General features: G+C 41.9%; 1 protein-coding gene across 1 annotated transcript in view; it reads right to left on the reverse strand.

The window, feature by feature from the left end:
• Positions 1-23,494, reverse strand: part of tprn (taperin) — a 31,178-nt gene extending 7,684 nt beyond the window's left edge. The window contains exon 1 of the mRNA XM_082542641.1: positions 21,159-23,494. Within this exon, the coding sequence (XP_082398767.1) occupies positions 21,159-23,249 (2,091 nt within the window). The 5' untranslated portion in view covers positions 23,250-23,494. The remainder of the gene's footprint in view (positions 1-21,158) is intronic.
• Between the last annotated feature and the right edge of the window lie 1,186 nt (positions 23,495-24,680).

Raw genomic sequence — 24,680 nt, forward strand, 5'->3', positions numbered from 1 at the left:
GCGATCAGCTGACTGTTCTTAACCTGCTGTACCTGGCTCCATCAACTCTGCAGGCCGTGATCTAAATCTGCTCTAATCTCCATCACAAGGCCGCCCTCCACCACTCAGAGCTCGCAGTTAACCTATATTATAAAACTTCTTTCCCCCGGATCCTTTATGTCCTCTCTGTAATTGATAGTCGGAACAGGAGCGTTTCCAGGTGTGGCACAGAGGATAAAGAAATCTTGCCGAACTATAATACTAAACCACTTGTAAACTGATTGAAAGTTAAAATGGTTTTAAGTATGGACAGACCTCCTGCCTCCATAAATATGTATTAAAAGATGTGTAACAATATAATGACTGCAATTAAACACAAGGTTCAAAATTCAGCCTGTCTGTGACAACTGGTCTTTTTATAAAGAGGATGCAATAAATAAGGTGAGCTGTGCATTATATATACACATGTTGTATTAGGTTCACCTTCATAAAGTAAGAGTTCAGTTTGTTTATTTTCAGCATTATACACTGAAATATATCCACCCATCCAGTAGATCAGTAATCCTACAGTGTTTCTATAACCTCTTACACTACCCAAAAAATACAAGCAGGTATATCTATCCATACAGACATACACAGTAAAGAAAAACAAGAATCTTGATTCTTCTAGTGTACACTATGAAGACAATTACTCTCTCTTGTGCACTTTGGCTAAGGTAACAAAGAAGCTGATGGAAGAAGCAGGTGGAGGATGATTAAAAAACCCATCCATAAATGGGTTATAGCCAAAGGCGACATTGTAAGTGATGGCACCCAACAAAAATCTAAGTCTTTAATGAATTTTGTTGTATTTACTAAGCACTGAAAACCAAAGTATGATCACACCTCAGCGAAAGAGCTGCCTATTGGAATAGGTCTATAAAAATGTTTTGTTTAAAGCTGTACATTTAATTCCTTATTATTCTGTACATTGGCTTGGAAAACTGGTAATTATGGTAGTTAAGGTTAGAAAATAAAAAATAAAAAATATACGGTGGCACGGTGGTTAGCACTGTTGCCTCACAGCAAGAAGGTCCTGAGTTCAATTCCACCATCAGGCCGGGGTCTTTCTGTGTGGAGTTTGCATGTTCTCCCCGTGTTTGCGTGGGTTCCCTCCGGGTACTCCGGCTTCCTCCCACCGTCCAAAGACATGCAGCTTGTGGGGATAGGTTAATTGGATAATTGAAATTGCCACTAGGTGTGAATGTGAGTGTGAATGGTTGTCTGTCCCTGTGTGTTAGCCCTGCGACAGACTGGCGACCTGTCCAGGGTGTACCCCGCCTTTCGCCCTATGACAGCTGGGATAGGCTCCAGCGCCCCCCGCGACCCTGAAAAGGAGAAGCGGAAGCGAATGGATGGATGGAAGGTTAGAAAATATTGATAAATGCTGAAATTTGAGAATGAGGCCAAAAATCTTGACCCGACTCGCCCGACCACTGTCAAGTGTTTACGTGTGAGAACATCCAGACAAGTATCTATGAGATTTCGAACTTTAGAAATCAGTTTTAACTGCTGAAGTTTAGTGACAAACCACACCTGCCGTACGTCCGTTATCATATCCTGATGATATGACAGTTACCAATATCTGATTAAGGTTAACAGAAAGCTCATAAAAAAACAAATAACAACATATATTAAGATAATAATATCAGTAGGATTTGTGCATATTTTACAAATCTTATTATCTTATTGGTATTAATGTCACGTAAAGCACATTACTGAACAGCTGATGAGTGTAATGCTTTTAAAGTTTTTGTCTTGTCTGTTTTTCAAGGCAAAATATTATTAAGAAATAAATTAATATGGCACAAAAATCCATGTTAAGTCCAAAACAAATGAGGGGTGGGGGTTAATAGGTAAGTAACAGTAACTTCAGCATTTAAATAAAAGGACTTATTTCTTCCTCTCAACACTCAATTTTACAGTACAAGCTAAATCCATAAACATCATTTATGCCTTTAGACTTTTGTTTTTAATGATCATGGTATTAGATGGAAACTTGGGGTTCAGTATCTTGCTCTGCACTTTGAGAGCAGACTGGAGGAGCTGGTGACCTAACCAGCGACTCCCTGTTAGCAGGCGACCTAGTCTACTTCCTTAGCTAAAGCCACAGTTGGTGTGGAAATGACAAGCCAAGGGTGGGTCTGACTGAGGACCTGAGAGGCACTGCATGCTTATAGGCATCACCATGTGGTAAAGCATGCCTCATTTTACCCTCCATTTTTACTCTTAGTGGGCCGTAATGTACAAAATTAACATTATCCTGAATTCATTAAGACTTGGAGCTAACGAATGAGAAGCAAAACTAATCGGGAGAGTGCATACTAGATGGGTCTCCCCCTGCTGTTCGTTAGAGATAATGCCAGCGTAATTCACTTTAAACCTGGAAGCTACGCCCATCTTTTATATACAGCCTATGGTTCAAACCTCAGTCTGTGACTTTTAAACTAATCATGAGTACTGTTTTCCCAAATATGCCTCCTGACAGCCATGACGAAACATCAGTATTCAGCAGTAGTAACAGCAGAAACCACAATGTCATTTAAATCCTGTGTACACACACTCTTGACACAGTGTGTTAGCATCTCTGAAAAGGGCCCTCGCTCCCAGAAATCTCTTATTTTTTAGCCCCAAACCTCGTTTTTTTAAGTTCCTCTGTTAAATCCTACCCCACATAAAAAAGGTTTTCCTTGCTAAACTGGCATCCCGACTTAGAGGAAGTCTCTGGATGCCAACAGCACGTCCCATCAATAAATCAGGCTTGCTGCTGGGCTCGCTTCCCCTTTCACAGTCTTTCACTTTTTCTTTTTGTCTTTCTTCTTCTCACATGAGACTCGACGGTTAGACGAGACTCCTCTGCAGCGCCTTACTCCGTATCCTCTCTCTCTGACTTGCTGCTTTAGCTGTCCTTTCTTTTCTCATGTTATGGAGAAAAGAAAGGGGAACGAAATTCTGTGCAATTTAATAAAGACCACAACTTAACGGGGATGTTTGTTTAGGGGCCGCTCCCTTCCTGCTGCAGTTAGTTGTGTGGCTCTTTTTTCTATGATAAAAGGCTGCATCATGGAGACAGAAGCGATTCGTCTTCTGTCCTCAGGCTATGGGACAGGCCATACTCACGCCTGCTGTCCTCCTTGCTCACCACAGGGTGCCAAACAGACGCCATTAAACAGGACACTGATTTAGATTCATTTCCACTTTGCCTTGAGAAAGACGCTTTTCATTTTTCATTGTTTCAGCAGGGTATTTTTTTGATATACAGTCTACTTTTATATTATTTATTGATAAAGTTTAACGTTAGAAAAACAGTCATCTTCAGGCACTTTTTTGAGCCAGCACACAAACACCCACAGCGATGACACTCCCCAACAGCAGTGGCCTCCTGAGAGAAATACGTCTCAAAAAGGCTACAAACGCGTACGCTATATAAACTAAGATTTACAAACGTTTGCAGCAATTTCGGTGTAACTTTTGGAGCACATGCTTCAATCCACACACAAATACAAAGCAATTTGAACTTTGTAAACTATAATTTATCTAGAATTGATCAATTTCAGCTTCACGAGTTGGATAATTCTCTCTTTCAAAAAGCCCCCTTTGCATACAAATTCCTAAAAATGAACTTGACAGCCCTCTTGCTCACTTACAAAAAATTAAATATGAGTGCACGAATCACCTGAAACACACATTTACACTTCATTTTTTCATATAAAGTGGGTATTTCTATGCTGTGTTTTTATTCACTTTGCGATGCACATATTGACAGCTGCACACACAACGTGCGAGTAAGGCAGGGTCCAACTTAGGTCACAGTCACACAGGCCTAGAAAGCACTCAGCAACCCGATGGCAACTTCTGGTCATTGGGCAGGACCGGTATCTGCTCCATTGTGTAAGGAGGTACAGATCGAGCACTGCCAGAGTCCTGAAAAATTACCTCCAACAGGCTGCACACACCCATGTGTCAAAAAAAGACTGCGAGAGTAGTTTAAGTTACCACCATCCTTTAGTGGAACCTGTGGCAGCCTACATCAACACTGTGCAGCTGGTTACTGGTGCCCCATTTTCTTCGGGTTCATGTCAATGCAACGTGTAGTGACATTTCTAGAGAGGCCACATATGCGGAAATATAAATCTCACTAAAGTCTCATAAAGGGGGATTACCGAGGGGATATTTGCTGGCTAACAACTTGTGACTGACAACTTGTGACTGACAAGTGCCGTTTCAGTGAGATTTCTGCCAGGGTTCAAAACACAAAGATGGAGATGGCAAAAACACTTGAGGCTTCGTAACAGGACTTCACAAACTGAAGTTAGGGCTCTGACAAATACTTACACTACATTAGACAGGTGGTTTTAATGCTGTTGCCAAGCAGCGTGCACAGCATGTAGACCAAATGTAAAGAATCGTCTGTGTGATAAGATTAATTGTTTTTGAACCAGTAGTTAAGCTTAATTATGATGAAGACTTCCTGGAAGGCTGATGTACTTTCACTTCGTGGATCAAAAGTCAGATGATGATGTGCATTTTATAAGCAAAGTTACTGATTGATCTGAACTGAAAAAGCACTCAAATATGGGACAGTGTGTGAGACTGCAATAGACAACCTTGTGTCAGGTTTGTCAAGAAACATCTTGATGATCTTCGAGACTTTTGGGAAAACATTCTGTGGGCTGACAGGACTTTTTGGAAGGTTTAAGTCTTGTTACATCTGGCATAAAACCGACACAGCATTGAATAAAAAGAAAATCACACCAACAGTCAAACATGGTGGTGGCAGTGTGATGGTCTGGAACTGCTTTGCTATTTTAGGACAGCTTTCTGTAACTGATGGAACTGTGAATTCTGAAAATCCACCCAAAAAATGCCAAAAAATCCTGAAGGAGAATGTCCGACCATCAGTTCATGCCTTGAAGCTCAAGCTCATTTGGGTTATGCAGCAGGATAATACAAACGCTTTTGGGTTTTGGGTCAAAGTCTGGACTTAAATCCAATTGAGATTCTTTGGCATGACTATGGCTGTGCTGGCAAACTCTTCAATGTGGCCAAATTAAAACAATTCTGCAAAGACGAGAGGGCCAAAATTCCTCCACAGAGACGTGAAACACTCACTGACAGTTACTGCAAGCACTTGATTACCGTTGTTGCTCCCAACGGTAGCACAACCAGTTATTAGGTTTAGGGGCAAACTACTTTTGGTTTGTTTTTTTTCCCCTTTAATTAATTAAATCATCAATTAAAAAGCATATTTTGTATTTAACCAGGTTCTCTTTGTCTAATATTAACATTTGTTTGATAATCTGAAAGATATAGGTGAAGTCATATCATTTCAGCAGTGTGGTTGATGCTTTTCTTGCACTGAAGAAAAAAAATATTCATTTAGAGCTCAATAAATCAGATTTCTTCCACAAGTTGTTTCCACCCTAAGTTTCATCAGCTGTGTTTTTTGCTCTTCATGCTTTACGAAGCACAAACAGACGCAAGAGAAAGACAAACAAAAGAAGTAAGGGAGAAAAGGAAGAGGCAAGCCAGCTGATGAGATTACGTCTTTATGATTGTGCTTCGGCCAATAAGCGAGATGGGAGCAGTGCCACGCATTTTTTCCAGGCCACCCAGCATGGCGTGTCCTCGTTTGGTGAAAAGTGGCTCTTGCTGAATGGACACACCGAACTGGAAGGCTGCAGACTTACAGCAGAGCTTCAGCACAATAGTTCAGCCCTATTGAGTTTGTTGCAGCATGGGTGCGTTTGTATTTACACGGTGTGCCAGTCTTATGTCGGTATTTCCAGGTGGTGAAGGGTGCGGCGTGTACAGTCATGTTGGTATTAACCATGCAGCTGTTCATTTATAATATGTGTAGAAGAGTGTTTGATACCTATTGTCCATTCAATAACACATAAAATCAAGTCATCAGGATCTAATGTTGGCACACTGATGCCCACCACAAGGACTACACGCATGCAAGGCTGCTGGAAGAAGACTGACCTGGTGCCTGATTAGAGCTAATCTCCAGCCAGGTAGATAATATTAGAACAGCACCACAATGACCCGACTGAAGAGTCTGGCTGCAGAGGCATTAGCACCAACAAGAGAGATAACAAAACGTAACGTAGTTATGATAACTAGTGCCAAAAAACACAAAGTAGTAAGTGCATGATTATCAAAAAGAGGATAATCACATTTTCACGTTCCTATCCGGTTGTTCAGTCTGACGTCACTAGCCGTGTCTGGGTCTAAACTCCGCTGCAGGTCCATATATCAAATGATCACTATGGCATTACTGAGAGTTGAAAAACTGTCTAAAGTCTTTCATCTTTAATAAAATGATCAGCGTTCTGCTCTACCAGGTGTAACAATTGAGTTTAACATCCAGGCATCCATGAAAACGGAATTTATGACATTTAACGGAGTTAGAAGTTAGCAGGGAGTTAGCTCGCTAGCTTCTATCTAAATACAATATAGCATGTCCTGACTGCGGGGTTTTGGAAAAAAATTAAAACGTACAGCTCTGTTATCACTTCCAACATAAATGAAGACAGAAAACTAAACTGCAGTGATGTTTGTAGGGTTACTGAAGTTGGGCTAGCTGGTATATAATGATGTGCTACGTGACTGCTAGCGACACAGCTATGTTAGCATAATATAAACAAGCTAACTTTTTTTCCACTCGATAAAAGTTAACGTGAGTGTTCTCGGTGGTCAGGAACAAATGTAATCGCATGGCAGGATGCTGTAAAAGGACCAAACTTCAGCCAGGAGAACAACTGAGATAATCCATCCACAATACGAGGTTAGTCATTCATATACTGCTGCATGGGCTGTGCTGTAGTTACATCCTAAGGTTTTAAAAACTGAGCTTAAATAAATGATTAGTGGTAATAAAAGCAGAGGGAGGTCAACAGTGATCATTGACTGTTTTAGGAGCTTTTTGAGATCAAATAGAAGAAAATACATAACATTAAACATGTTAACAACACAAAAGCCATATTAAACGCAGACTACTTTAGACCCGGAAGTAGGATTCGTCGCGTCATCACTGAACAACCGGATTGGAACTCTTCTATTTTACTAGCTCTGACACTTTCACTCCAAACTTGCTAATAATACCTGCTTTATACAGTCAACAGGAGATTTGTTGATTTATTTTTAAAACCTTAACTAAGAAAAATTAACACCATAACATCACCAACTGATGGAGTCATCACTGGTGACAACCTTAACCCTAACTATCAGAATCATCTTTTCCCCTATACTGCAAAACTCATGAGCCACCCCTCATTTCCCTAGATCTTGCTAGAAAAATGGGAAATAGCTGCAGTAATGTACTGAAACAAGAAAATAAACAACTATAACAAGCTTCAGAGACAATATTTGCAAGATCACCTTTATTCTTAAACACAGGCTGAACTCTCTTAGGAAAGCTTTTTTGTAATTTCTTTAGGTAATCTCCAGGAATAGTTCTCCAGGCTTCCTGAAGGACATTCAAACTTCTTATTTACATGTTGGCTGCTGTTCTCTGCTGTTGTCAAGATTATCCCACACTGCTTCAGTAATGTTGAAGTCAAAGCTCTGGGGAGCTTTTCAGACAGTATTACATGTTTGATCAAAATCTGAATGCACTTTTCAGCATTCATAATTTCATCTGTTTCGACAAGATCCCCGCAGCCCCAAACCCTGGCAGAGCCTCCACCATGTTTTACAGACAGCTGTAGACGCTCACCTGTCTCCTGTTTTCCTCCATACAAATTTGGATTCCTGTTACAACTGATATTCAGTCCAGTTCTTGTGTAATCTGCCATACATGAGCTTTTTCTCCCCGTTTACCCTCCATAAGTAGTAATTCCAGACAACCACCCTTCCACTGAGACCACTGAGACTTCAGTGAACAGCAGATAAATGAACTGGACCAGATGCAACTCTCAGGTCCTGCATCAGGTCTTTGCTGTTTCCCATTTCCTGAGGACGTGACTTTCAGACACTGTTCATCTACTATAGTTTTAGACACTTCTTCTCTTGTCATCCACTTGTCCAATTTCCTCAAATTTTGAGGACACGTGGAAAACATTATTTCTTCTCTGTCATACTGGCTTATAATACAACTGAGAATTGGTTCTTTACTAAGCAGTCTGCTATTTGAAGACACAACACTGGTCCATCTCTTTTTCTGCTTGAACAATTCATAGGACAGTGTAATGCGGCTTAACAAACAACAAACGACTAACAATCTTCTGAAAATGGTCAGGTAAAAGGACTGGACCGAAGATGAGTGTAAAAGTAGCCATTGTCCAAAGAAAAGAGCTCCAGTAAGCCCGGAGAACTCTTGAATGTTACCCCGAATGTTAATTTCTGACAATCAACTGGTGAAAACACAAAAAGTGCCCTTTGAAATCACTCTACAAGCGTTTCATTTAACGCATGAAAAATGAAACGCGCTGTCTTTTTTTCTTAATCATTAGCTAATGTTGGTGCAGTACCCAAACCTCTATGCAGTAATTATGAGTCAGATTTGCTGAATGCCAGCACCACCCAGCAGCAAATTACATTCAATCATTTTACAACAGGGACAGCAGATAAATTAACTTGTTGGATTCAACGCCCAGTTCTGGACCAAATATCCAACCTTTGGGATACCAGTGTCCTAAAGTATTTTGGTTAGAAAGAAAACAAAAATAAATATGTGCAGGTTCTTATAAAGCTGTGTAGATTTCGCATCACGTGTGAGTTGGAAACGGTCCGGCATTTGGAAGCGCTTCAAGTGATCATCAGTGATGACAACACTGATATAAATGTGGAAACTCGCGTGTAGGTGGCTGACACTCGAGGCTGGGGTTGGCAGCGTGGGCAGCAAACAGAGCCAAATGTGAAAATCAGTATTTACACTCAAGACTGAGTGAGTCACAGTTGTAATAGTATGCCCTTTGTAGCCTTGTGCGTGTATGTTTTGTGTATTTAATCCTCCCTGTGCTATCAGTGCTCACAGATCATCTCACAGATAAGAAATGAGATGCAACAGGGAAGACATTGCTTCTATTTCCTTGCATCGACAACTGTTATTGATCAGCCTGAGATCATTTTAATAACCCTTTTGCTCCGTCTAAGGACGCTTTCACTCACGTAGTGACGTGGCACGCTCTAATGTAATTGCGCACACTTTATATGAAAGGTGACACCAGCAGGGTGGAGATCGAAACCTTTCAGCGCACAAAAACACGGTCATTGTGGGAGCAGTCAGGCCATTTAAAGCTCTCTGCTGGACTCTCATGTGAAAGTACTGATGGTCGGGTGTGTCCGGAAAGCCACAATCAAGACAAGGCACATGACACAATGACGAATATTTGTCAGGTGAAGAAATCTGCTGGATCACAATCGTGTTTGCCCCCCTTGTTTTTAAAAAGCTTTCACTATCCAGCTTCTAGAATCTTAAATGATGAAGGGGGCTGCAAACTCGCCTCATGAGGCTCTTTTGCCCAACTCCGGTGGCTCCCCGTGGATTTGATGAGCATTTATTAGCAGGTGATTAAATAAATCTTTTTACAGGAACACATCCGGCACTGTTTACGGTTTGGACGGGCAGTTGGAGCCACTGTATAAACCTCCTAGGACCTGGCATCCACATATGTGGACATCACATTTTGGGTTATTTAGACCAAAATACTCAATTGTGCTCTACAGGGGCCTGATATCCACTTACGAGGACATTATACAGCTACTGTTCTATCGAAATTTCAAATGCATATCCTCATATGTGGCTGTCATTTTTCTTAGAAACAAAAATCAGGTAAAAAAAAAAAAATTAATAAATAAAAATCTGGTAATTCTTTGTTTTTACAATCACCGGGTCCCAATCAGCCCAAATATCAAAGAGAAATTAAAAATGCATGCCGTGGAAGAGTTCGGGTCTTAGGAGGTTAATGAACTTTGGGATCTGAGATGAGTCAGCGACTGACCCATTTACAAGGCGGCATACGAGAAAGATATCACGTAGTCAAAAAAGGTGAACACCATGTACATCCAAGGTGGGTCAAAGTTCAGCATCATTAAACACAAACTGTTGATTATATGCAAGTGTAATAGCTAGGTTTGCCCCCCCCCACACACACACACACACACACACACATACACACACTCTAACTCTTTTCCCCATTTAAACTTTTAAACACTTCAGCTAATAAAAATAAAGAGCAATTATTGTAAAAAATAATCTCTAGATTAAGTTACGTGCTCAGTGCAAGTAAAGTGAAAAGTCTAGCTTAAGGCATAAAACACCTCGTACGTGCCGTTTCACACTTCCTGTTACAGGAAATATAACTTAACGTCAATGATCTTTCATCAGTGTAACAATCAGTGTGCCCAGTATCATCAGTACTGCCAGTTATCTCATATTCCTGTCCTTACTGCTTGCATTTCCCTTCTGTTGCCAGCTTCTCTGCGCCGTTAGGAACCAAACAACTAATGACTAATAGGCACAGTGAGGTGTGTTTGTTAGGAAATGTTCCAAACTTAACACCCCTCACAACTAAATTTGATGTTTTTAAAGGATCAGTGGAAACAAACACAGCTGATTACAGATGATGAGTTTTTAGCTACATTTATGTTTTTGTAAAATGCCCAGTTTATGAACTACACTAAGATATCGGTGCAATTTAACGATGCACCTCTTACAAATACATAGACGGCCACTTAACACGAATATCTAATCACACAGCAGCAACTCATGCATATAGGAATAAAAAGTTTCTGACAAAATTTGGGCATTTTTAAGAGTATTTAGGAAAACTGTGCACTTGCATCTCCTCCTTGTCTAGGATGAAGTTAATACTGATACAGAACAGCTCACAGTCCAGAACAGAACAGGGTTTAATCTGGGCGAGGGATGGCAGGGTGCAAAGAAGAAGGTCGTAGATTTTGGATTTTTATCTGTATTTTTGTCTGTTTTACAAGCAAATTGAATATTGATGGCCTACCATACACCACAATATGTAAGTAATAGATAATTTAGGTGTTTTTTATTGTTAAAGTTGCATCAAGTGACAAAAGTTTATGGGTTTTTTTTTCTTCATTTTCCATTATTTAAAGAATGAAAATCAACAAAACTGATATTTTCTGTGAATTTCTGTTGTCCAATAAAAGGACACAAATCTAAGTGATGCGCTGCCAGTACTTGTTCGATAATTTTACACATTTCACTTAAAATCAAAGCCAACTGAACTGTTCTTATGATATTCTCAGATTTACTACATCAGCATTTCTTTATAACCTAAAAAAGCTGAGGTGTATTATTAAAATTCTTTCTCTTCTTCCTGTTCTTAAGGAATCTCAGATTGAGATTGAGTGTTTAGTTACACTTCTTTACAGTGAAGTAAAGAGGAACAATGATTTAAGATCTTAAAATGTGAATTTGGGTTGGGTGTTTATGCATGAGAATCTTTTACTTCTCTTATTATATTTTTTTAAGTCACGCAGCAGAAGAACTAACCTCTGATTTTCACAGCCTCTCTTAAACATCAGAGTGCTGAGCTGTTTGCATCTCCACCCACAAAAAAAAAAAAACACAGATTCCGCTTTGCTGATTACAGAACTGGCTCGCCTTTGACGCCCAACATCTTTATTAGGCTGCGTTTTACTTTTACGTCAGTCGCGTCGAAGCGCTGCTCCACCTACCTACAAATTACACGATCTGCAACATCAATGCTGACGTCAAAATGTGTATGTGTGTGTGACGAAGCGAGAGAGAGAGAGAGTCGGAGAGACAGTCTGTGTCCTTATCCAGGAATCCTAATGATGGGATTGAATGGCCGCGGCTCTCGTTGCCCTGGTGACAGGCGCCATGAATATGTGTGACCGAGGGGAAGGAGAGCGCAGAGACGCAGAGAAGCACACAGGATTTTGATCGTGTAAAGAGGAAAGCAAATTATTAAGAGCAGCTACTGAAATACAATTTACATACAGGACACCCGGTCCGTGGCCTTGATGTTATCAACCGTGGGAACACTGAGGCGGATTGCACACAGGTTTCATGGAGAGAGCATTTGAATAAAATTTACATCCAGCACCAAATTCACGTATTCCCAGAATTTGTGTTTTGCATTTGTTATCAAGGAAGCAGAGGCCGAAGTGTTCAGTTATCGTGACAGCGTGGTGGGTTTCACAGATGATTTTACCTGCTTAATTAGAAATGCAAGCAAACAAATAAATCCAGGAATCAACAAAGGCTTTGACCTCCTCTTTAAAGGAGACCACCCTGAACTGTAACACAGTTTTGTATTTATGAAACACATTTGTTTAACAAATTACCAAGAATTGCAATAAAAGGCACGCATTTTCTGTAAATAACACCCTTACTGCCTTCATTTTATGCAGCACCCCACAAAAGGTCCATACTGAGCCAGTTAAAACCCCGAGAAACGATGAATCTCAAACAGATAGCGGGGGAAACGGTGCAGCTGATAAAAGTGAGCATCTTCTACCTGCTCCTTACACTCGCCCCGCTCTGGTTTCTTTTTATAAACTTCCAAAAAAGCCCGGTCTGTTAGCGTCCTGTGCTTCTAGTATTTTCAGCTTCATGTACTCTAAAGACACACAAACACAATAAATTAAACATGACTATGATAGTGGGGCTTTGCTGGCTGAATTCTAATTACACTGACTTTGCAGGGGTGCACATGTGTGTCTGAGGGCTGTGTGGGAAACTCATGAGTCTACATCTCTCTATATCTACATGTTGTAATGCCTGTACAGAAATTAGACTTGTTAGTGTGTTCTCGGTGAGTTTGTGTGCGCCTGTCCACATCCTGCAGCCACGCAGAGAAACCACATTTTCACCACCTTTGACATGAATTATAAAAACAGCAGTAGCACTTCTCTTATGTGAGAGACGTTAAGATACAAAATCTTTCTTTAGAAGCAACTGCTGCTTAAAGTCTATTGCAAATTATAGACCGCGACCGATTTTACGTACACAGTTGCGTTTTACTTTCTGACGTAGGAGTTTGTCCAGCAATGAAGAAGAAAAAAGGAAGCCCACAAGTACAGGAAAAAACTACAAATGGAAGATGGCAACTGATTAAAGATGTAAGGCAGAATCGGCTTAAAGTCGAATTAAAGATAAGTCATTTGGAAAAAAGATACTATGCAAACAATATTATCGTGTTTTTTGGACCAAGAGAGGAAATCATTCCAGATCTGTTTGAAGAATCCTGAAATGCAAAACGCTCTGGTTGTGAAATCATCGTTCCAAAGGCTTCATTTGCAAAGCCTAACATAAAATCCTTATGTTAATGTAATGCAACTGTTACATTAGTAGACTAGTCTGCAACCATCCTCACATTTTAGTTTGTGTCTTGTCTACAAAATATGTCGTTAGCATATTAATTCAATGACCTGCCATCACATCAGTGTTTTAAAACAGCTTTTTAATAAAGGAGTTATTGTTGAAGTATGTGAGGTCATCTTTGTGCTTTGGTATCAAACTAAGAATTGAACAGTTCTACTGGTGCTGGCTACTAAATTTCTGGCATCCTTCTTCTGAAATAATCCTCCTGTCTGACTCTTAAAGGTAATAACGTACAAAATTAAATTTTTATCAATAGGATCTGATTCTGGGATTTACTACAACAGCATTTATTAATATTGTACAGGTTAATAGTCTAAATGTACACAAGTTAGAGGAAGTGGAGCTACGAGGCCGCATATTTCACCTTCTTTAAAACTACTCCAGTCATAGCAATTAACTTTATAAAGTGGCGACCAGAATCAGCTTCTTTGTATGAGGTATAGTATGGTGCTTATGCATATAATCAACTAAATTAATATTAGCCTGTTTAAATAAAAGGAGCACTCATGCAGTACAGAGGTTGGGCCTTTTTTTAAATGCAAGGAGGTTGGGTGGTAAATCTTCAGGAAGTGTAAGGGAGGAGAGGTGGGAAATGTCTGCTGAGTGGTAAATAATTAAACACAATGGACTTTCACACCTGTAGTCCAGGAGCACAATGTAAATGTAGGAGTGTGCCCTTTCACTGGCCTTCCTGTGTTACAGGGAGCCTTTAACTATTTAACTTTGGGTATTTTTAAGCTTTCTGCTTCCATGACATTTAACCGCACACAAAAAATATAACAGCAGTGGTTTGTCTAACCCCACATGCAGGAAACATACTTCAATTTAATGCAACGTGCTCCCTGCTGCAGAAGCATGACTTTGAAGTTCCTTAAGGACTTGTAAAACATGCTGGCATGTTTTTAATTTTGTTTGCTTTTAGTGTTAGTAAAATAAACCGTGATGACTTTTAGTCACAGTTTGATTCTTGCATTCAAGCCAAGAGGTTGAAAACAAAGTTATATGGCCTGACGGGAAGCACCTTTATCAGTTTTGTTGGTGCCAGTCTTCATTATCGCAGATAATCAGAAGCCAGTATTTGTCTTCACTTTTTTAAAAAATGCTTATCAAATGTTACCTTAGTCTCTTTCTATCTCTTTTATCATAATAATTACAAGCAGTAACATTGCATGTTATCATTCAAGACAACAAACTGGCTCACTTCCTGATTACTTACAGTACACAAACTGTATTTGTACTTCATGACATCCGTACTACTAAACCTCGATATCTAATTTGATTCGTTTAAACTTTCACACAAAATATTTGTTCAAGAAGAGAAAAATTAAAGAAAAATTCATTTTATTTTTACTTCATGAAATCTGCATTTTGACAGGCACATTATTGCACACTGATCTACACTTAACTCCAAACTATTAATTACAAATCAATCAAATCAAATCACTTTTATTGTCACATCACATGTGCAGGTACATTGGTACAGCACATGTGAGTGAAATTCTTGTGTGCGAGCTTCACAAGCAACAGAGTTGTGCAAAATACAATAATGTAAACAAGCAAAATAATTACCCTAATTATGTTAACCCTACAATTTATGAATTTTTGTATTTTCTGGATGTCTTGTTGACAGGTTAAAATGTCCTCATGAACTTCACTATGAATTTACAAAGAGGATTCTGCAATTTTACAGTAAATCGCTGTTTCTTCTGCAGCTGTAAATGTTGCTATTCTTGTGGATTACAAATTCACATTTTTTTAAGATTTGATCTGCTCACTGCCGCCATCGTGGGTTGGGACTTACAGGAAGCTTTGGGAACTTTGTAAGGGGTTCCACGTCCTAAAAAAATAAATGTTTTCATCCAGCACGGAGGGAATTTAGCTACTCCTGCAGTGTTCTCTCTCTCTCCTCCACCAAAACCTCATCAAAACCAGCAACAGGTATTTAGCAGCAGTTTAGACTGAATTATTTTACATTTTTACAATTTTCACTTTTCTTTGAATTTTGAGTTTTGAAACGGGACATTCCCTTTTTTGCATTCTTTTCAAATGTAAACGTAAAACCTGGGTATGAGTATAAACATTTACTTTTGTAAGGTTGTTATAGGTCATTCTGGCCTAAAATTAACAGATCCCTGGAGCTTTCCAAGATTTTCCAAGCCACTAAGGTCAATCTCAGCAAGTGCCATAGATCATTAGGAGAGAGCCACCGTTAGTGAATGTGGCTGCGCCTTACTCAGGGTTGCTAATGGGGTGAAACATCTAGCAGACTGCAGGGTAGGCTTTCAGACGGAGGTAGTGAGTGCTGGGTGAATCCCCCCCAATCATAGGTTTAAATCAGTTTCTGTTAACCTACTGTGGTAATACCCCTAGACTCGGACTCTTTGAACAGAGAGCCGGTCCAGACTTCTATACAGAGGTAACTGTTAGCATTGTTTAAACACAAAATGTGACCACTCGTTTTTTCCTTCCCATCCAAGTAGGTTTTGTTCCTACACTTAACCAAACAGTGACCGAAAATGAAATTAAAGTGTAGCTAAATGCTAAATTTAAAAATGAGTCAAAATAAGTCAGATCCGTTTCAGCGCCCTCCGCACCAACTTCCTCCTAACTCTGCCTTTGCTGCACTAGTACTGCTATGTGTCACTGCAGGGACAAATGATCAGTATGACTATTGAGATGGAAGATTTGATGATGAATATGCTACACATACGTAGAAACTTAGTAACACCGGAAGAAACTGGAGACCATCGCGGCTCTTAGAACTGATTTTAGGGTCTTTTCCCCCTCCCACTACACAGTAGGTGCTTTCCTAACATATAAGGAAGCAAGAGTGGTGTAGGTGTATGAATATATGATGCAGCACCACTAAATTACAAAGAATCATTAACACTGATAAATAGATAGAACAAATTCCAGAGAGGTTAACTGCAAGTGAAGCCCAGGCTTTATTAATCATCAGAAGGAACTCTAAAAATCTTCATGAGAAATTCCCCTCAACTACCTGTCATCCACCACACAGCTGAGGACATCTACAGAGAAACTGAAGAGACTGAAAGAGAAAAAAAAAAAAGACCACAAGAAGAGGTGACGCTGCACTAACAACCACTGAAAGCTAACTGGGTGCAGAACTATGGTCTGAAAGCAGCTCAGTTCCCAGCCAGTTCTCATGATCAGCTAGCGTTTCTAATAATACTTGAAACGACACGTATCTGCTATAAGATTTAAAACCAAAATTCATACAGCTTTAAACCACAGGTCGTCCTAAACTGAGCTCAGCTGAGAGCTTTTACACCAGCGTAAACTCACTGAACCAAACAAGCCCAAAGCTCCAACCATTCAATCATCCAATCACAGGTTAATATAGACTGACTTAAAAGAAAAAACAAAAACATAACTAATCTGCTTTCCATGATAATAACACTCATTCATCTGAATAATCATCCCTTTCGGTCACAAATGCATTAGCGTCTTCACTAAAACCTAATCGAGTTTAATTGACAGAATGATCATATTTACATAGAAATATGCAGCAACAGTTTAAATATTAGCAGCGTTACCGTTTCCTCTGTGAATACCAAGCAGAAACACCCAGGATATGAAGCAAACACAAAAGTGCAAAAACTGCAGTTCCTGGCTCTAGAACTGCAATTTTTGCAGATTTACCACAGTTAATCATCATGTTATCACAAACAGGACTAAGAATCATAAAGTTAATCCCACTGTCAATGGAATTGCTCCATCTTATTGCTGTTTATGACTGTCCAGATGCATCAAAATCGCTTTGAGCATGGCAACTGACTGCAAGTAGTCGCAGTTCTTGGTTATTATCTTCGAAGTAATCATTTCAAAGGCAATGAAACTGCAAGTTAATGGGACATGGTCACGGTAATTTTGTTTGTCCTAATTAAGGTTAGAGTGCAAACATGTGTATTTCTTGACCTGACCTCTGCACAGCCATTTAAAGCTTCATGGTGGCTCTGTCCATCTTTTACATACAGTCTGTGGCAAATACACAGAAATGCCTCTCTCTCCATTTCTCTCTTTGGATGTTATGCTGACAAACGCTTTGGCTGCTCTCGTTTTTCCCATAATAACAGTCATAAGGAGCAGCAACTTAAAAAAAGAAACAAATCACTCCACCTCCTCCTGTGTCCCGCTGCCAACTGCATCTCTGCTTCACAAAGAGCTGCAGCGTATAACAAAAAATATTCTCCAAAAAAAAAAAAAAAAAGTCAACCAAGAGAGCCAATCCAATCAAACTGCAGCTGGAAAGTGAGTCGAAAACCCTGAGTCGCTTTTATGCAAATACAGAAGTGATAGTGCTACAAGAAGCTGCACTTGACCTACTTACTCTAGCTCTTCCACAATTCCTTCCCCAACAGAGAGGAGATCAGAGGAAGCTAGGAGCGAGGGGACAGGCCTTATTAACCACCACCACACAGGAATAAAGCGTCACTGGTTAGAGAGAGATGGGGGAGACAAAGCAGAGTGGAAGAAGGCTAACAGGAGAGTCTTTGCTGGATGTGCTCCAAAAAGTCTTGGGAGAAAACCAGTAAAAAGATTCTTGGAAAATCTAGCGGAAGAGTTGATGATCTGTTCCTGACGTACATGTGGATCATTCAGTGTCAGCCAAGCTCCTCATAAAAAAAAAAAAAAATTAAAAAACAATTTAAATGGTTTGGGTTTGTTGGAAAAAGAGAGCTCAAATAAAACCAAACCCCAATCCCAGCCCATAATTCAAAGCTGAGGCCGTTCTCCGAAAGGCTGCTCTCACACAGAAGCGGCCCTGAACAAAAATTCCACACAAATTATACAGGCTAGGCCTTGATGCTTTTGTAATTGCTTGTGCAGCCCTGCCCAGAAAATAAAAGAAGCAGAAGAAGAAGAAGAGGACAAACAAAAAAAACAAAACAAAAAAAATCCGGGCCTTGATGATGACCAAGAGGAGCGGGCAGAAAAACAAAAGAATAAAGTGTTTTTGTTGGACACAAAAGGACAGGATGTGATCATGTGTCGCTGCCATGGTCTACATGTGCACACAATAAAAAACACAGACACACACGTCACAACCAGGTTGCACGGAAGTGTCTGCAGCCTCCTTATCTCTTTTATGACATTAAATAGGAGCAAAACTCAGGTAATTTTATTCTAGTCAGTTTCCACTGAAACTAAAAATACAAGTTACAGGAACATATGGAAAAATTCCTGCTAAGGAGCTTTAAATTCATGTTTAAAACAACACTGCTACAAACTTCCGTTTCACTTAGACTCAACATGGCAAAAATAACTGACAATACTGCTGTCAGCTTATTTATTTCGGTACAGTAACTTAACAGGTACTTATTTTGCTCATTTCCACCTCCATGTTTTTTATTCTTAGACTCTACTCGAGTTGCTTTGCGTGATTCACAGCTTTAAACAGCCACATAGTTCAGGATAAGCTCCACTTTTCTCTTCTGACTGGCTGCCCCTCCAAAACAACAGCAGGTGCACCGAGCTTCTGTTCCTAACATGGACAAATGAGGGATAACTTCTTTCTATGACATCATTTAGATGCCTGAGAAACAACATCAACAAGTAATGTCATATAAGTAATGACATATAAACATGTCTACTGATCCCAAACTGGGAGCTAGTCCCACAGGAGAAGGGTCTGACAACTGAAGGCTCTGCCTCACATTCAGCATGGAGGGAATGAAGTGCTTTGTTAGGATAATATGATAGTTTGAGGTCTTTAGGACCAGACTCTTCAACTCTGGATTTAACAGGGAGCCAATATTCTCTTTTACATGACTGCAAATACTTATGATGGCTATGAACATAATTAACCAAGCATGCAGCGATTATGCTAAAAAACACACGGTAGAGTTGTGAGCTTCAGGTTTCTTGGCCTGCTTGTACAGGTAGCTGGATTTACTCGCAGAGATTACAGTTCACCGGGTCGAGGAAGCACACCTGCAGGCTGACGTCTGAGATGCTGTAACACTGGCCTACATCGAGGACATGCCAAATGGCTAAAAATATTCAGGGGCTGAAACAAAAACAATCCCCCCCCAAGCAGAACAGTGAAAAGTAACATCCTGCTGAGGTTCTATACCACACCCCCTCCTCAGCATCTGAACCACCAAGACATCAATAAAATATTCAAATTCAAGCCACAGGCTCTCTTCCCTTCTCCCTTTATTGCAGATACCCGAGCAACATAAACACCAACACGCTTAACATTACACAGACTCTGGATGCAGCCTGCAGCACCTTGCAAAATTAAATAGAAACACTGCCACAAATTTAATTAAACCCCTAAAACTGTTAAAAACAAGGCAGGATGTTCACCAGATACATTAATGTGACATGAACATGCCTCCAACATGCTCTGTGCTATGATTTAATTATGATTCATGAGCAGGATTGGGAATATCTCAGCTCTTCTTGCAAAAGAAGCAATATATTTGTACCTACAGTGGACAAAAAACTGAGAACAGCTGTTCAGTCAATAAGCTTGGAGGGCCATTTAACCTAATGCCGCACTAACATGCTGTTGTTGGACAGAAGTCCACAGCGTGTTGTTCCAAGTGACTGCATAAACACACGCTTTTAATCCACTTAAGCTGGCAGCGGGTCAAGTGATGGGCCATTTAAAGGAGCCCAACATGACAAAAACGGTCAGGATAAGGTGAAAACAATCCTCCAAAATAAAACTCAGGTGACCACAGTTTGGTAAGGATGCAAAAGAAACGCACACAGAAAAAAAGAGAAGAAAAAATAAACCCCACACACAGCGGCCCCTGCATTTGTGACGCTCAGCTGCTAAATTTAGATCACATGAAACTTGCGCAAGTCTCCTGGGAAGGCTGCAAGGCATGAGATTGCAAGGTAACAATAATATTAGTACTTTGTGTGTTTGATTGATCTATGAAGAGTTCAAACCCCAGAGATTTTCAGCAAACAAGCACACACAGGCAAAATACAACCCGACGTCCTAGAAGGAAAACTAAATAACACCCAAAACATAGATAAAAACCAGCATTGTGTTAATGAATCTCGAGGCTACTGACTGCAAGTCTGCAATGTTATTCCAAAAGAAGATACCCCGCTCATACAGACAGTATTCCCTCTGTACAACATCACAGTACACTTAAAAAGCAAATGCACACTTTCAGTTTTGATTCGAGGAGTTTAGCACAAATGCATTGCATTAACCATTTGGGAATTACAGCCATTTTTTGCACAGTCCCCCACTTAATTTGGACAGACACCTTAATGGCCAGATGAGGCCTGCTCCCTCTTAAATTCAATAGAAAATTATGCACATAAAAGATCTGGAGATGTGCTGAACTTGTATTCAGTAGCTGTTCACTGGACCTCTAAATGTGAGGTCCACAGAGATGTGGATGCAAGTGATACAGGCTGAAAAAGCAAAATAAACCAAAAATCCACCACAATGCTGCATAATTACACCATGCAAATATTTGTGCACTTAACTGTATGCTCATATACACTTTTGGCAGGTTGCAGCTGATTAAACATCTGTCTTGCATGTGTCAGCAACAGAGGCCATGATTTGATGGTCTCGCAGAGAGGTTACTGTCTCAGTTGTTTGCACAGTGTCAAGCACGGCATCATTGTAATGAAGTAAAGCATTCATGTGTAAGGCCATGTGCTCATAAATAGCCCATATTTGCTTGCTTTTTGCATGCATGTACCCAGGCCTGTTGTAATGCATTGTGTAGTGTTAAAGTGCTATAAATCACCAAATATTCACATTTAACAAGCCACAAAAATAATTAAATATATTGTTTCATCTCACCTTTTTGCCCGTGGAGCCAGTCTTGGAGAGGCAGGACTTCGCAAGGGAGAGGTACCCGCCGATGACTTCAATCTCCTCCACAGCAGGGTAGCGCTTCTTCAACAGGGAACCCAGCTGGGCGTAGGGGGCCTGGGGAGGGGTTGACCCCGGAGGGGCTTCACTCGGGGCTTCACTCGGGGCTTCCTGCTGGGGCTCAGGTGGGCTCAGCTGGGCGTCAGACTCCACCCGACGTTTAGGCACCACAGTGAATGTGTTCCCCTTTTTCCTCTGCACCAAGGGGCTCGGAACAGGGACACGCTGGGGTGGGGGCTCCACCTCGATGTCGTCAATGTTTGTTACTGGCAGCTGATCCACTGGAGGTTGCACTGGAGAAGAGACTGACTGGGTGGGAGAGAAGGGAGGTGAAGATGGGATAGCTGGAGAAGAGGGGGGTGAAGAGAGGACAGGCGGAGAAGTGGGAGCAGGGGATGGAGATAAAGGTTCAGAGAGAGAAGGAGCAGGACTTGTGGCAACAGTGAGAGGAGATGGTTCAGGTTTGGATGGCCTCTCCACCTCCTTCTCCTCCTCCTCTTTCCTCTTTAACAGGGTGGGGGAGGTTGGCACTCCAGGTTTGGACACCTCTGCTGCTCTGTGTGAGGGGGAGGACTTGATGGGGCCAGGTGTCACCATGGGGCTGCTTGTTGAAGATGAGGCAGCCAAATGGCGCTTGGGGATCACTGTGAAGGAGTTTCGGGACTGGAGGCGAAGGTTTGCGAGGGCCCGTGCTTGGGTGTCGCCATCAGGAATCTGGGCGAGGTCTGGCTTTGGAGCGGGACGGATTTCAAACTCGTGTGAGGAGCAGGTCACCTTGGATGAGACAGGGCTCAAAGGGGCCTCGGCACGGGCACGGCGGGTCTCCGGAGAGCATGGCACCTTAGGTTTGGGGGGCACCTCAGCGGCCTCCCAGTCTCTCTCCCTGGTGGGCTTGTTTGTCCCCCTGTCCGGCTCGTCTCTGGGGGTGACGGCTGCGCTGCGGTGGACTCCACTCTCCTCAAAGCGCTGACGGAAGGAAGACACGGGCTGTGAACGCTGGGGGCTGCCCGGCCCAGAGACGGCAGGCTGTGGCTTTGGTTTGGAAGACCAGGGACCCTGGAAGACAGGCGAAGATGGCTGGCTACTGCCCGGGCTGCTGACCCGTGGACCCGGCCTGGGCTTTGGCACCAGATCTGGCTGCGTCTTGGGCCAGAGTCTTGGCCTACTGCTGGCACTACAATCCAGGTCCAGGAGGTTCTCTGTGCTGTGGGACTTCTTCTGCAGCTTCCCATAGTTGCTGTCAAACTTCTGGAGGATCCGGCTGACCCTACCTTGACCGTCACCTGTATTATAGGGGACCTCCTGATCAGGACGGCCCAGGGTGCTCAGGTTCTCCTCGCTCTTGCTTAACGTGGTGTCATAAATGACGACTTCCTTGGCTCTTATCTCGGTAACAGCACTCCCTCTGCGGTCCAGAAGGTCGTTTAGAGAGCTGTAACTACTCACACCGTTCTGCTGCCATTGGCACTCGCTTTTCACGCCTCCACCTTCCGCAAAGTAATCCGGGTCCGACTCGATGATGATGATGTTCTCCGCTCGGATAGTCCGTATGCCGGGGACACTGCCGTACAGCTCCAGGATGTGCTGGACCGGGCGGGTGGCGTTTTCTTGCTCCTGCCGCCTCCTCCGCTCCTTCTCCAGCTTGATGAACGGGTTCTCCTCCAGCGGCCCCAGGCTCTCCTGCAGCACCAGACTCTCGTGTCTGCCCTCCTCCCTCGGTGTCGCCGCGGCCGTCGCTTGTGGCTCTTTGTTGTGGGAGAAGTGCTGGGTGGCCGGGGTGATGGTGTAGTTCCGCCCGGTCGCGCCACCACCTCCTCCGTTCACATTCCCCGTTAGTTCGCCGTTTACCCGCTGCGGGCCCGCTCCCCCGGGGCTAGCCTCCGGAGCACCGGTTCCCCCAGCCCCGCCGCCGCCTTTCGCCTTCCTCCTCTCCAGGATTTCTCGCTTCCAGGCCGGCATCCTCGGGCTCTCTTGGCCGCCCTCTTGGCGGAGGACGCGAACCTCTCCTCCGCCAGACATCGCGGAGGGTTGTTACTGGAAGAAATGAGGAGGAGAGAGAGAGGCAGGCAGGCTCCGAGGCGGTCTTGCCGCGGTCCGGTGCGGCTCTTGAAGCTGTATCTCCGGCTGTGACTGTACCTGCAGCACCGATCACCGCACACTCACACACATCCCTTTTTTCTTCTCTCTCTCCTCTCCCTCTGCTGTCACACTGTCTGGCTCCCTTTCTCCCCAAAGGACCCTGAACGCGGCTCCGCCCCCTCAGCGGCAGCCCGAGCGTCTGTGATTGGTATCTGTGTGCTCTGGGCACGCCCCCTCCCTCCCGTTTCTATTGTTGACGGAGCAAATTAGGCCTGCCAATCAAAAGTGCTGCGTTCAAGTTCAAGATATTTTTACAATATGTGATTAAATATAAATTTTGTTGCTGTTTAATTACAAAAACGCTGTTTAATTTGTAGTTAATCACAACAAAAATGTCGTTTACATAACACAGTAGAATTATAACCACTACACATTATTATTGTTGTTAAAATTGAATTAAAACCCTAATTTACCTTTGTTGTATTTACTAAATGGGGAACATTTCTTAAACTTTACCACCTATTATGTCCCAGTAGTGTTCAAAATAATTCTTTTTGTGGTTTTTCCACAGTTTTTATCCCCAGTCTCACTGGATAGGAATCAGGTTATTCTAAATGGTTTTGGTTGCGATGTCGGAGTGTTAAATACACTTAACCTCGGTTCATTCAGCATTTGCCGGTGATACCACCTGTCGATAATCCGCGTGCAGCGATCAGATGAGCTGGGAAAGAGTCTGCTGCACATGAATCAGCACTAAGAGGGCTATTCTTGGGTACTACAAGAGATTACTGTAGCTCATAAAACATTCATCGCGGGGCAATAATTAAGAAGAGCAGGGCTGAAGAGGGCGAAGAGTGTGCCTTATTTCCCCTTTGAAGCAGGACCGAAAGATGCAGAGAAAAAACTAAACAAAAGAAGGACATAAAACCTTCATAATATTTGGTATTTTATTTATCTTTATTTTAAAATGTAAAGTATATCAAGCGTATGCAGCCATAAATACGTTCCTTTAATTATTTTTAAATGTATATACATTTTAAACTTGGAAAATCTGCAAACCAGGAATTTTTCCACATTGTTCTGCAGATCAGCTTCAGAAAGAGATTTTCTATAATTTGCAGAGACCATTCTGGAAACAGTTCCAGCTTTAATCAGGAACACCACACCGAACTGGTATGCAGCCGGATATTATGCTTTTGTTCACCTGTAGAGAAGCTTCCCATATTGTTATCATCAAATCTAATAGAAATAATTTTAAACATTAGAATACACATTACACTACAGAGCACTAAAGATGTGATGTTTGCTTTAAGGATGGGTTCCAGGCTGGGTTCTCCCTGTGCTTGAGCAGGTTTTCTGTGCTCTAAGTCC

Source organism: Aulonocara stuartgranti (assembly GCF_965226115.1).
Source record: "Aulonocara stuartgranti genome assembly, chromosome: 7".
Classification (NCBI taxonomy): Eukaryota; Metazoa; Chordata; class Actinopteri; order Cichliformes; family Cichlidae; genus Aulonocara; species Aulonocara stuartgranti.